The 14,772-nt window shown below is 43.4% G+C and overlaps 1 protein-coding gene across 1 annotated transcript in view; it reads left to right on the top strand.

The window, feature by feature from the left end:
• The window catches only part of urb1 (URB1 ribosome biogenesis homolog), a 77,647-nt gene that overhangs the window by 42,725 nt on the left and 20,150 nt on the right, over positions 1-14,772 (top strand). The window contains exons 27-30 of the mRNA XM_033032592.1: positions 1,051-1,161; positions 1,254-1,317; positions 10,844-11,012; positions 11,158-11,242. Coding sequence (XP_032888483.1) covers positions 1,051-1,161; positions 1,254-1,317; positions 10,844-11,012; positions 11,158-11,242 — 429 coding nt within the window. The remainder of the gene's footprint in view (positions 1-1,050; positions 1,162-1,253; positions 1,318-10,843; positions 11,013-11,157; positions 11,243-14,772) is intronic.

Here is a 14,772-nt window from a genome sequence, read left to right as displayed (position 1 = left end):
TCCGAGACCCGACAGGGAATAGTCGGGTCCCCGCACAGGGAAGAGATTTAAACGGTTTCCCCCACAGCCCCCCCACCACCCCCCACATATACACAGCTAAAAAAATAATAAAAACTAACTCAAGACATACATTTAACAAGACAAAAATAAAAAAAGACAGACGACTGTAGTCGAGCCGCTGCCGTTAGGCGCCGCCACTAACCGCCACAAAAGCATTGCAGTTTCAAGCACATGCAGGGCAACAGGCCAAACAACTCGTGGCATTGTCATTAAGGGCTAACAAATCATTTATTGCAAGTACATTGCAGACTCACAGTTCAGTTGATTCACAGCTTAGAATGAGAGTCGTGGCCTCCCTCGCGATCTTGCAGCGTGACTGAGTGACATCCAGGCACATCCGGGGTTTTATAGTCCTTCCCCCCCCGCCCCCCCCCCCTGGGAAGGGGCGTTACCTTCATCGCGGTGATTGACAGGCGAGAGGATCTCAAGGTTTTTTAAACACTCATAACTTTTTTATTTTTCATCGATGGGAAAACTCCTCGGGGCCTGCTCAGCGGAGGAGGACTGTGAGTAAGATGGCCAAAAATTTACCGTGATATATGGTAGCGTTTTATTTTCTAAAATCAATATACAGCGCAGCCAGGAAGTGGTCAAGATGAGACTTTTAATTATATAGATATTGAGCATGTTTCCTCATTAGGCCTGCAACATTGTTTCCTGTTCTTTACAAAGTATTGTTCTAAATTTGCTTTAAGCCTGTTTTGTTCTGGGATTCCCCTAGCAAGATGCTATCATGTGACCTTTGGTTGAACCAGGCTTTTGACCTGCTTGTCTCCAAATAATGTAATGCATTTTTTTCTTAATCTCTCAAAGCCCCAAATCATCATAGTGAATCATCACTGCATTTTATGCAAAGACGTGTATGTCCTTTGAGATTCTGGGTTGAACATTGAATTCCTGCAAATTTTGTTCAGCGTATCAATTTATATAAAATTAACCGCTTTTGAACATGGTTTTATTAAGATTTTGTGTTCTATTTCTTTTCGGTAGATGCTTTAATTGATGTGTTACTGGTTTTGGTCAGACTATGTCCATCAGTGTGCAACAGCAACCATTTTGCTGTAATGCTGGGAGCATATGGAGCAACACTCAGCATCACAGGTATGCATCCTATTTTTGTGACTAAATTTCATACAGTTGAAAAACAGGCATATTTATTCCCATTTTATTATCTGCCTTTTTTCTTCATAAAGATCAGAAGCTGCTGCTCCTTCTACAGTCCTATGAGAAAAATGACATAAGCCTTGCTGAGTTCGGGTGAGTTTTTCCATGTATTTGAGTTGTCACAAGTGTTGAGCATTTAATGCCCATTAATAATTGCCATTGAGAAGGTAATTGCAAATATCTGCCTTGATTGATTACAATTTTTAGGGTGAAAGTGTTCCCATTGATTGGTTTTACTGGAAAAAGGTTTCAGCGACTTTAATAAGATGTGTGACTTTCCAATGCATCTGGCCCCAAGCCTTTCTTCGAGATAGAGATCGCACATTTGACAGATTTGGCAAGTTGTTCCCTTTCACAACCAGGGAATGAACCAATATACTTTATACCCAGTCAGATTTTGAAATATATTTAATTTTGTAACAAATGAAAATCCCCTACCAAGTTATGCATAGTGGAGTTACACAGACACAATTAAGATAATCAGCTGGATGCAGTGATGCCTTCGATGTATACTTATTGGTCAAGGCACCAGAAGAGCCTCTCAGTTCCTGCCACAGTGCCTTTGTTTGTTGGTATTTTATTGTGATAGATTGGCTTTGGTTTTAACAGTTCATTTATGAGGAGCGGGAACTGAATTGTCACATGTACAATCATAAGCCCAGCAATGATTCATGTCTACCGTGGATTTTTTTCTCTCTTTCCCTTCACATTATGGTCGTCTAATGTTTCAGTCTGTTATGTTATATGCAGTTCCTATTTAAGCAATATTTTTAAATAGGTAGAAAAACAATTTAATTGGACAATTTCACCGATGAGTATTGGACATTTTCACCCATAAGAACCAGTATACCACATAGCTCACAAAAGGCTCCAGTTCAATCTGTACCTAATTAACTTATTATAGAAGGTATTGTAAGAATATAGACCCAAAATGCTGGAGTTACTCAGCAGTGCAGGCAGCATCTCTGGAGAGAAGGAATGGGTGATGTTTCTGGTCAAGACCCTTCTTCAGACTGAGTCTTCGGTTTAAACTAGCATCTGCAGTTCCTTCCTAGACGTTAGGTATTAGCGGAAATAGAGTTGACTGTTGTGATTCAGGGTAAAGGATGGACAAATTGCCTGGAATCTATTTTATGCTGGATATAAGTTAGAAAACTGATCAATTCAAGAACACCACATATACAGTTTGGGACATAATGTTTGGGACAAAGACCCATCATTTATTTATTTGCCTCTGTACTCCACAATTTGAGATTTGTAATCGAAAAAATCACATGTAGTTAAAGTGCACATTGTCAGATTGTATTAAAGGCCATTTTTATACATTTTGGTTTCACCATATAGAAATTACAGCAGTGTTTATACATAGCCCCCCATTTCACGGCACCATAATGTTTGGGACACTGCAATGTCATGTAAATGAAAGTAATCATGTTTAGTATTTTGTTGCATATCCTTTGCATGCAATGACTGCTTGAAGTCTGCTATTCATGGGTGTCTTCTCTGGTGATGCCCTGCCAGGCCTGTATTGCAGCCCAGTTTAGCTTACGCTTGTTTTGGGGGCTAGTCCCCTTCAGCTTTCTCTTTAGCATATAAAAGGCATGCTCAATTGGATTCAGATTAGGTTAATTGAATTCATCACTCAAGAATTGACAATTTTTTAGCTTTGAGAGACTCCTTTGTTGCTTTACCAGTATGTTTGGGATAATTGGCATTTGTTTGAACTTGAGCAGATATGATGTGTCTATATGCTTCAGAATAGTAAGATTAAACGAGAACTTACCAGTTTGAAGTTTGATCCTTATTTTATGAGGAGGAACGTTGAGGGACTACGTGAAGAACCCGCTTACGACGCATGCGTGTCATTCTTCAAAGCAGCGGTGTGGAATCACAGATAACTATAATGACTAAACATAGTAAGATTAGACAACAGATACCAGTTCAGACTATGATCAAGGGTGGGAGCGGAGGGCACGTAGTCCCTCAACGTTCCTCCTCATAAAATAAGGATCAAACTTCAAACTGGTAAGTTCTCGTTTAATCTTACTATTTTACTTCGGAGTCACGTGAGTGACTACGTGAAGATTTTAAAGCTCTGATTTCATGCCGTGGAACGAGTCCATGCATCACATCTGCCTTGATTTTTGGGGAGAGTAGAGTTAACAACATTAGACATCAATACGATATTGAAATCCAACAGTAAAATTATGAACACCAATTATTGCCCCTATTTATGGGTCTATTATATTACAGAACTTAAATTTGTTTCTGTAAATGTTTCAGGTTCAATGACTGGTTTGTTATAAAGTCGTTGGAAAATTCCTCCGTTGGCCATCCTGCTGTCTTGAGGATTTGGTCCATTGGTACGTCCAACTTCATAGCTGCTAATGTAGCTGCAGCCCTGGTGGAGTGAGATTTGAAATGCTAGTTCCCACTCCAGCCTATTTAGGACTTGTTTTAGCCATCCAGAGATGGTCTGGACTGTCACTGTTTTAAATGGCTGTTAGTAGCTGATTAAAGTGACATTCCTCCCCTCTGATGATCTTAGTATACTTCAAGTATGATAGTAAGTGTGTTATAATACAGAGACGACCATCTGTAGGGTAGACCCTGAATTCTGTTTTTTAGGCCTGCTGACCCCTGTCTGTTCTGTATGACTATTACACTGATGTAAACCATAAATTCCAGATGAATTAATCATGTTGTCCAACCTTGTTTTCTGTGGTGACTGGACCCTTGTGGCGTGACCAGGACCATCAGCATGACTGTTTTCATAGTCAGTTCCCGTAGGAACAGAGCTGTAGCTGGAGACCAGTTTCTTAACATGGTCAGTACAATGCTCACATCCCATATTTGGGAGTACCTGGTTCTTGGGGACTAATTTTAAAATGCCCCTCATGAGTTTGTTTACCAGGGTTTGTCCCAACAGAATGCCGCTCTGTACCTTCATTCCAGCATCTGCAGTTCCCTTTTGAACACCTTCAACAGGTATATTGACAGAGCACCTCTGGCGCAGTTGATGGCACTATGACTGAGCCTCTCATCGTAATGGAGGCTTGCCAGGAATTCCAGAACAGACGGGATGTTCATAGATCTGTGGGTGATGATTATTGTTGTGACAGTACTTCCCATTACTAGATGATACCAAGTACAGGTGCACAACCTTTTATCCGAAAGCCTTGGGACCAGACACTTTTCGTAATTCAGAATTTGTCGGTCTTCGGAATGGAAATTTTTTTGCGTAGATTTTAACGGCTGGCTCAGTGGTAGAGTGCTCGGCTCATATCCGCAAGGTCGCGAGTTTGCGCCTTGATCCCGGCAGTTACTCGGTCGCGAGTTTGAGTCTTCAATGTCGTTTTTTCTTGCAGAATAAATGTCTGTATGAAATGCAGTGTGTTGAATGAATTCCTGAATTTGTAAATGTGCCCGCAGCATTGAATCACCTCTCGCACTCATGTCACCCTAGCGGGGCTACATGCCCTTAGGCGGCCTAGCTCGGGGATTCTTGAATCCCCGAGCTAGGTCGCGAGTTTGCGCCTCGATCCTGGCAGTTACTCGGTCGCGAGTTTGTGTCTTCAATGTAGTTTTTTCTTGCAGAATAAATGTTTGTATGAAATGCAGTGTAGGAGAGGTGTACTGACTGTGTGGGCAGAACTTTGGAAGTGATTGCCCACCAGTCTAAAAAGCCGCTGTGTCTCCCTGTCCCTGGGATAGCAGGGGGCGATCAAACAGCACAATACCCCCCTCCCCCTCCAACTCCAGAGAAATCCGCTCCCCGATGGGCCGCTACGGCGACAAGTGGCAGTTTGCCCACAGCCCGAGCTGCGCCCCCTCATCCGCCACCCCAAGAACAAGACGTACCTTGCACACCATCAGCTTCTGCCCCTACGTGTTCCTCTGGAGTTGGAGCGGGGCTGGGCTGGAGTTGCTGCTGGCTGTGGGTCTCTGGGATCTCCATGCTTGCAGTGGGCCTGGGGGTCGGTGTCCCGTTGGTCCTGACGTCTCCGGCCACCCCCCTGGACTGGATCTGAGACTGCGAACTGTACCGCCCTTGCCCCCTCCCTCTGCAACTGCAAACAACCCCACTCTCCTGCAAGGGCGGTACAGTTCCCGGAGGATGGCAGGTGGCCGGAGACGTCAGGACCAACAGGAACCCGCTCCCCGATGGGCCCCTACGACGCCCCGAGCTGCGCCCCGTCATCCGCAACCCAGGTTCCTCTGTAGTTGGAACCAAAGATCTTTGGTTGAAACGGGGCTGGGCTGCTGCTGGCTGTGGGTCTCTGGGATCTCCGTGCTTGCAGTGGGCCTGGGGGTCGGTGTCCCGATGAGGGGGCGCAGTTCGGCGAACGGCTTCTGGTGGTCCTGACGTCTCCGGCCAGTTTGCAGTTTTCCTCTGTAGTTGGAGCGGGGCTGGGCTGGGCTGCTGTTGGCTGTGGGTCTCTGGGATCTCCGTGCTTGCGCTTGAAAACGTTCACCGAGGGCGGCCCGCAGAGGTGACAGCGGAACCTCTGGTCGGTCCTCGAAGAAAGGGGAACTAAATCCCCATTCATAAAAGAGAAGGTGAGGGTATATTGTGCGGGAAGGTTAATAATTGACAATATGCTGCTGCCTGCCCGCTGAGTTAAAAAGTTCCCACGCAAGACTCACGATACACAGTGTATCGTGCTACCGTGGGAACTTTTTAACTCAGCGGGCAGGCAGCAGCATATTGTCAATTATTAACCTTCCCGCACAATATACCCTCACCTTCTCTTTTATGAATGGGGATTTAGTTCCCCTTTCTTCGAGGACCGACCGGAGGTTCCGCTGTCACCTCTGCGGGCCGCCCTCGGTGAACGTTTTCAAGGACCTTTCTTCAAGGACCGAAGAAATGGCCGCTATTCGGAGGTTTTCGTTATTTGGAACTTCGGATAAAAGGTTGTGCACCTGTACTGATGTTTAGGTGGACTGTCTGTGACCCGCTGAAATAATTCCGCATTCGGTCCGTCAGTCCCAGGTGTAGAAGAGGTGCTTCCAACTCTAAATAAATAGGTTAATATATAATAGTGACGGGTAACTCCCCTTGTTGCGGGAAGACCCAGTAAGTTAGGTCTATGATGGATGGTGATGTATGGTTCTGACCCATGTTGATATCACCAGTACCTCTGGTTGCGTAGGGCAATCAGGTATTATCCAAATTCGAGACGTGAAGTCTATAGTTTCTTCCTAAATAACCGACTGATGAGGCAAAAGGGAGGGATGCATAAATGATCCCCCAATCAGCGAAGATACATCTGAACCACTGCCCCAGGTTCTGGCTCCCAAGAACATAATTTGATAACTGGTAAGAGCATGGATGTGAATAGGTCGTTATCTGGTGTTCCATACCAGCTGTTCCAGCAATACATATTTTATCCAACATCCATACAGAGTTTTTAGACTTAGCGTGACCTGTTGTCTGCCACTAAATTCAGTTTTCCTGGTAGTTGGAAGCTGATATCCAATCTCTATCTGGATACGCTATTAATCCAGATTAATAGAGACAGTGACTCTAAGACTATTGCCTGCATCACAGTGTGGAGGTACCCGGTGAACTCACCGCGGCGGATGCCAGCCTGTGTCCATTGTGTGCTGCTAGTATTACATGTATGGCTGCAGGCAACAACATCTCGTTCAGCCCGAAAGGTCTGATTGACAAGAAGGATTCAATTCAATTCACAAATATTGTTGGCCAGATAGTCACATGGTGTCGATATGTTTCTACCCATATGGTTGACATATGCTACCCCGGTGGTGTTGTCAATTTGTAGATTAACATACTGGTGATATAACCCAAAACAATTTGACTTAAAGCCATGACTAGCTCTCACTTCCCCAGGTATATATGCCCAACGTTAGTAGTGATGCCTCTTGAGCATTCCATCTCCCCCACAGCTGGAGATGGAATTAGTAGCATCCCAATCCAAGGCCCATCAGTATGTGGTTCCATAGACGGATAACTGTGTTTGGTTGTTTCATAAGTCGGTCAGAATGACCCCCACATAATTTCTTGAGTGACGCGTGTAGCGCTCTGTACTATGATTATGTAAAGGTCCGATATCATGTGGCTGTCACACAGCCCCTAATGCCAATTATTCTACTACCAGTCTGATGGCTGGTTTAGTTCCCTGGAAGCCTCCATAAAGGCTGTACCCTTTCTTACGGCAAAGTTACTGCCATGTGAAGTGTGTTAACGGTGGATCGCAGATGATCTGTTGTGTTAAATACATCTGTGGGCACCTTCAATGAGTCCTATATAGCAAGCGTATTTTAATACCATGCTTGCCATGTAGTACCCTAGGATCAATCCCTTAGTTGCACCAAAGGTTCCCATTTGTAATGAATATAAAGTACGAAGTATTCAAATTAGTCAATCTAAGATGAAGTGGTAACCACCTCTAAATTATGAGAAGGATATTTAGGACACGAATCCCTGTGATTCGTGTGGATGTCCTCCATAAATCCTATAATATATGGGCACTGTAGTTCAGTATGCGCTTTAGTTGTTTCTTTCCCTGTAAGCATGAACATTCAGTTCGGTACATGCTGAACTGGAGGGTAATGGAATGAAGAATTCTAAGGTATACCCCTGTACTTCTGAATTTTAAGTGTCGGTAGAATAATTCTATGCATACAGATAGATCTGTTATCCACTACCAACCTCCCTGGTTCCTATTAGTAGGTTAGTTACTATTTCGGCATCCTCCGTGGTCGTTGAGGTGCCGGTGTCTGATGAGGGTAGCACATTTCTCAGGAAGTAGTTTTTAAGACGTTCCTTAATGTGTCCCAGAGTTCCCTCGATGTGAAGATCTTTCCCTGTTAAGATAAGATGCCTCCAAATTTTAATATTGGAGGTTGGGAGGTTCCAGGTTTTCATCTGTTAGGACTTAGAACATTATTTCGTTTCAATTCCCTGCCCTACCATGTTTAGGTTGATACTGGGAACATTCAGGTTTTGCAGTTCCCTGATGGTAAGTGTTTTCCCATAGGGTTTCCGCATCCTAAGTGTACTAGGGGTATGTTCTGCTCCCCTGTTCAAGTGGAGCCCAAACTTGACCCCCTATACTCCCCTCTGATGAGGGAGAACACTGTGCAGCCCTACAAGAGGTACTGCTGCAGGACTTACTAGCTGCCCCTCTGTGACTAGTCTCCATCTCATGGAGCTGCCACTTACATGCTCCAACAGCCGCTCCAGCTGGTCCCGATGCTCTCGGGCACCCAACCGGCTCCAATGCACATGATCACTGGCCATCGCGGCTGCTCCTGAAGCCGTTACTCCTGAGGCTGCTCTTGCTGCAGTTCCTGCAGCCACTCCATCCGGCTCCAATGCTCACGGGCAATGGCCGTCACGGCTGCTCCTGAAGCTGCTCCTGTTCCAGCTCCTGCAGCCAGCCCAGGATTGAATCTCGGTGTTCCCCTCTGATGAGTGAGAAACTCTGTGCCACCCCACAAGGAGTACTGCTGTGGGGCTTATTAGTTGCCCACTGTGGCTTTGTCACTTTGGAGTATTTCCACTCTGCAGCCCCACAAGGGGTACTGCTCCTGCAGCCGGTCCAACCGGCTCCAATGCTCTCGGGCACTGGCCGCTCCCGGCTGCTCTTTATCCTGCATGCTGCAGCCGCTACAACCGACCTCGGTGCTCACGGGCACCGGCCGCTCACGGCTGCTTGTCATGCTGCAGCCGCTCCAACCGACCCCGGTGCTCACGTGCACTGGTCGCTCGCGGCTGCTTAATTTCTCCGCCGCCAGCTTTCTCGCTCCTTCCAGCGCCTCGGACCCATGTATAGGTCCGTGGGGCTGTAGTCCGAGTCGTCGGAAATGACTGCTCCAGACATGCTCCACCGCTGTCGGCGTGCTCCTGGAGCTGAAGTCGGCTCCGGCTCCCGTTTTAAGGGAGATAGCAGTGCCCCGGCCGTTGCTGGCTGCCTGCAGTTCTGCAGACTCTCCCCAGCCAGTTCTCATCAGCCTTCTGTAGAAAGAAAAAAGGTAAGTAAAAGAAACGACGTTCCCTCACCTTACTGTTGCAGGTTCAACCCCTGCCGTTTGGGAGGAACGTCCTTCCTCCAGCAATGACGAGTTCGAATGCGTGTAGCGTAATGACACGCATGCGTCGTAAGCGGGTTCTTCACGTAGTCACTCACGTGACTCCGAAGTAAAATTCATCATGCTACTACCATCAGCAGTTGTATCATCAATGAAGATAAGTGAGCCAGTACCTTCAGCAGCCATACATGCCCAGGCCATATCACCCCCACCACCGTGTTTCACAGATGAGGTGGTATGCTTGGACATTGGGATGTTCCTTCTCTCCTCCATACTTTGCTCTTGCCATCACACTGATATAAGTTAATCTTCATCACATCTGTCTACAAAACCCTTTTCAAGAACTGTGTTTGCTCTTTTAAGTACTTCTTGGCAAACTGATCTGGCCATCCTATTATTGCGGCTAACCAGTGGTTTGTATCTTGCTGTGTAGCCTCTGTGTTTCTGTTCATTAAGTCATCTGCGGACAGTGGTCATTGACAAATCTACACCTGATTCCTGGAGAATGTTTCTGATCTGTCGGACAGGTGTTTGGGGATTTTTCCTTATTATAGAGGGAATTCTTCTGTCATCAGCTGTGAAAGTCTTCCTTGGCCTGCCAATCCCTTTGCTATTAGTAAGCTCACCAGTGCTCTCTTTCTTCTTAATGATGTTCCAAACAGTTGATTTTGGTAAGCCTAAGGTTTGGCTGATGTCTCTAACAGTTTTATTCTTGTTTCTCAGTCTCATAATGGCTTATTTGACTTTCATTGGCACAACTTTGGTCCTCGTGTTGGTAAACAGCAATAAAAGTTTCTAAAGGTGATGGAAAGACTGGAGGAAGGACAAGATGCTGAGAGCTCTCATACCTGCATTAAGGAGGCAATTAAACACACCTGAGCAATTACGAACACGTGTGAAGCCATGTGTCCCAAACATTATGGTGCCCTGAAATAAGGGGACTATGTATAAACACAGCTGTAATTTCTACATAGTGAAACCAAATTGTATAAAAATGTCTTTTAATAAAATCTGATAATGTGCACTTTAACCACATGTGATTTTCTTTTTTCTATTACAAATCTCAAATTGTGGAGTACAGAGGCAAATAAATAAATGATGGATCATTGTCCCAAACATTATGTAGGACCCTGTACCTCCATATATGAAGCAACTTGATCTGAATAGAGATATCCAAACAAGAACACCACTTTTAAGGAAAATGAATTGGAAAATTGGATGGAGAGATAATTATTGTAATGCATGGAGTGGTCAGAAAATGTCTTGCTTTATTTTGATGCAAATTATGAGACGTATTGTGTGGCAAGATGATCCTGTTTACCAGTTAATATTCTTTATCGAGCACTTGGTGGAGAAAAATATGTAAGAAGTGATCGATAGAAGTCTTATTTTATTTTGAACCAAATTATATTTTGTGAGAACTTGCACAAACCTGGGTTTAAAAAGAATAGAATAAGAAAGCAGGTTGACCAGAAAAAGTACAAATTGGATTGTTTTCACAGAATAGAAGAATGTAGACATTTATATGTAGTTACAAAGCTGTAACATCCGTTTTTAGGCAGCTATTTTGGGGCCCAGCTGCTGTCGAACATCACAAGACTCGCAAGAGCTTGGGGAAGTCCTTGTGGCAACAATCAAGCATGGAAGAAATCTTGTCATTACTGGACAGGGAGAAAATGTTGCAGACAATCATTAACTTTCCACAACAAAGACGTATATTGCCTGAGGTATGTTTAGTTTTAAATTCTTCTTTAACTCAAGGACATATGTAAGCTGACGCTAATTTACGATAACAATCAGTTCAAACTTGAACCGTTTTATCCGTTCAGTATTTTATGACGGGTCCATCAATGTTCTTTTTGTTCCCTTCAGGGAGGAAAGGAGATGCTGTTCGAAGGGAAGAACCTTTATGACCCGTGTTTCCTGCTACCTCTTTTCAGTGGGTTAATTACCTCAGGTATGCCAAAGTATCCAAAAATAGGCCTGTTTTTCCCACTATGAACTTGTCACCTTATCTACGTTGAAAATGTTATGGGGAAAGTTTCAAATCCAACTTTTTTTGGAAAACTTAACCTTAAAATCAGTCATTTAAACTTTATTCTTAACAGTAAGATGTGGTGTTGCTTGCCAGCTATTAATTAGTTTTAGTGCTTCAATTTAATTTCTTGCTTTATTATTTCTCATATCTAAATGGTCTTCAAAAGAGATATCTCCTCATGAAATAATGACCTATTTGCAAAAAAATCATATTTTTTGTAAGCGGACAGAAGAAGGGTCTGTCTGAAGAAGGGTTCCGACCCAAAACGTCATCCACCTTTTTTCTCCAGAGATGCTGCCTGACCCACTGAGTTACTCCAGCACTTTGTGACTCTCTTTGGTATAAACCAGCATCTGCAGTTCCTTCCAAATCGTTTTTTGTAAGCATGCCTGCAAAATACTGTAAATTACCTAAATGTCTTTGTTTCTGTGTGGCAAACTGTACCTTTCCTTCCCATGCAGATTGTGGCAGGGATTTTAAATTTTAAAATTCAGTGCCTTTTATTTCTGAACGGGTGTCTTTTAGATTTGATTTTCTTGATTGAGACCGAACATGGTGTAATTGCCTTGAATAATGTAATCGGGTCACATGATAAGGCAGAACAAGCCTCATTCATGAAACCTCTGAATATGACGTGACGTTTAACTATGAAACATGATTGGAAAATTTAAAAATATACAGAGCAGTCAATAAAGGTAAAATAAAATAGCCTGAAGCATGTAAACATTTTATCGGAACCAAAATACTCGGTAAAAATCTAATTTGTTTACTTTTTTTACTTGCGGCTGGAAAATCTTCATTCCGTATCTAATCTAGGCAGTATGTGACCAACCAACTCTTATCTACCCTCTGAAATGATTTAGCAATTCACTTAGTTCAGGGACCAGTTCAGGATGGACAGTAAATAATGGGTTGTTGACAAAGTTTATATCCTGTGATAAATAATCCAAAGAAATTGGTATGGCATTGGTGAATTCTGTGGTGTAATGCTGAACTCCATACAGACACGCATGTGCCACAGCCTAAACATGTATTTGTGTAGGTAAATGGTAACACGTTCTGAACCCATCAAGAATTATGCCCTAGTTTTGTTGTTTTATCTCTTCCTGGACTAGGCCACCAGATGGCAAACTGCTCACCTCTAACATCAGAGGAGCAAATTGGCTTCTCCATTGAGTGGTTCCATAACCATGTTATCCTGATGTCCAACTGAGGTATCAGGTTAACTGCAGACCATTGGATAGGTGGGAAAGGTCAAAATATTTACGTTTTCTTTTTCGATTTAATTGATTGAAAAATGCAGCATGGAAACAATCCCTTCGGCCCACTGGCTCCATGCTAACCATTGATTCTCCATTCACACCAGTTTTTTGTTACCCCACTTTCGCATCCACTCCATATACACCTGAGCAAACATATAGTTCAAACCTGCACGTCTGTGAGATGTGTGGGAAAACTGGAGCACCAAGGGGAAACCTGCGCAGTCACAAAGAGAACCTGCAAACTCTACACAGACATCACCCAAAATCAGGATCGTACCCAGGTCCCTGGTGTGGTGTGGCAGTTTGTACTTTCTCTTTGTGACCGCGTGGGTTTCATCCAGGTGCTCCGGTTTCCTCTCACACAGCAAAGACAGACAGGTTTGTAGGTTAATTAGCTTCGGTAAAAATGATAATTTGTCCCAAGTGTGTAGGATAGCGCTAGTGTATGGGTTGATCGCTAGTCAGCACAGACTCAGTGGACTCCGTGCCATATCTCTAAAGTATCTCTAAAAGTGTAAAGATATTTAAACTTTATTTCTGTAGAAATCCGTGTTTTCTTTGCACTCTGTTTTGCAGTTCCCTTGACTTTTGTGCTAGTGGAGTTTAGTTTCTGTTAGAGAATATAATTATTGAAAGAAATTCCATTAAAATGTGTAAATCTAAAACCACGAAGACCATCATAAATTAATCAGTTTACAAGCTTGAGGCTATTTATGGATCTGATGAGCATTAGGACACCTAAACCTTTTATTTTAACATCATAATTACACAGTTAAAATTATATGATCCTAATTCCAAAATTCTCCCGACATAAATAGCCCACATCACCATCTGGCTGGATGTTAAATAAAAATGTGTTGCGTTGTTTCAGATGCTTGTATCGTTGCTTCACAACCAGGAGTGACCTTGAAATGTGAAGGAAATCACAGTTGTCTGACACAAATCTGTCAGTGAAATTCTCATTATTCCGAGATGAATTTGACCTTGGCAAGGTTAATAAAAGTAATGACCGGTTTGCAAGAGTAGTTCAGAGTAAACTTGTCCTACTCAACAGCGCAATCTCTCTCTCTTTGGGAAATATGTTTTTTTTTTAATAATCAAGAGGGTTTGCATGACAGCTTCAGTGATAATAACTCATTGCAATGTTTTTCACTTGGTTAATTTGTGGGCAACGTTAAAATTTCCCCCTCACAGCATAGATTCTATCCCACTGAGAATACAAAACGGCCTCAATAGGAAATTCCTCACAATAGGTCCCTTTCTGGGAACACAATTTAATACAATTTGCCTTTCTGTATCAATATACGTAATCTGCTTTGGAAAGGGTGCAGAGGAGGTCTACCTGAATACTGCCTAACTCTCCCTCTCTCATTACCTGAATACTGTCTAACTCTCCCCCTCTCATTACATGAACACTGTCTAACTGTCTACCTCTCATTAGAGGATTTCAGCTACATGGATAGGTTGACTAGATGGATTGTTTTCTCTCGAGAGTTGGAGATTTAGGGTAGACTTGACAGAAGTATATAAATTATAAGAGACAGTCAGAACCTTTTTCCCAAGGTAGAAATATCCAACACTAGAGGGAATAGCTATCAGGTGAGAGGGAGAGAGTTTAACAGAGATGTGCAGGGCAAGTTCTTTACACAGAAGGTGGTGGGGACATGGAGTGTATTCCCAGGGGGTCATGGTGGAGGTAGATACGATAGTGGAATTTAGGTAGGCACTTGGAAGCGCAAGGAATAGAGGAATATGGATCATGTGCAGGCAGATGAGATAATTTCAGATAGGTATCATGTTCGGCATAAACATTGTGAAACGAAGGGCCCGTTCCTGTGCTGTACTGTTCTATGTTCTAACCAGCCTAACTTGTTCAAAAACAGAAGTGTATCAAAAATTCAACGATGCTCTTGAACTTTATCATGTAAGCCAGGCAGATACTGGATATAATAGTAAGGGAGTGCTACATTGGCATCTTTCAGAAGGGTTGTTTTAAACCAAATCTGTTCCAGTGATTTTTCGATGGCTCCGCTCAGGGTAAAAAAAATGTCCTCCTAATGTTCTGTTCCAAATGCTTCTTCCGAGCGTGATAATTTAATTGGTTTCCATCTGTTTGTCGAATCTTGCTGTTCATAGAATAACTGCTGCATTCAGCTGCATAGCAATAATGATATTTCAATGTATAGC

Source organism: Amblyraja radiata, chromosome 14, assembly GCF_010909765.2.
Source record: "Amblyraja radiata isolate CabotCenter1 chromosome 14, sAmbRad1.1.pri, whole genome shotgun sequence".
NCBI lineage: Eukaryota > Metazoa > Chordata > Chondrichthyes > Rajiformes > Rajidae > Amblyraja > Amblyraja radiata.
The sequence above is the reverse complement of the archived record's forward strand: the minus strand, read 5'-3'. Positions and strand labels throughout refer to the sequence as shown.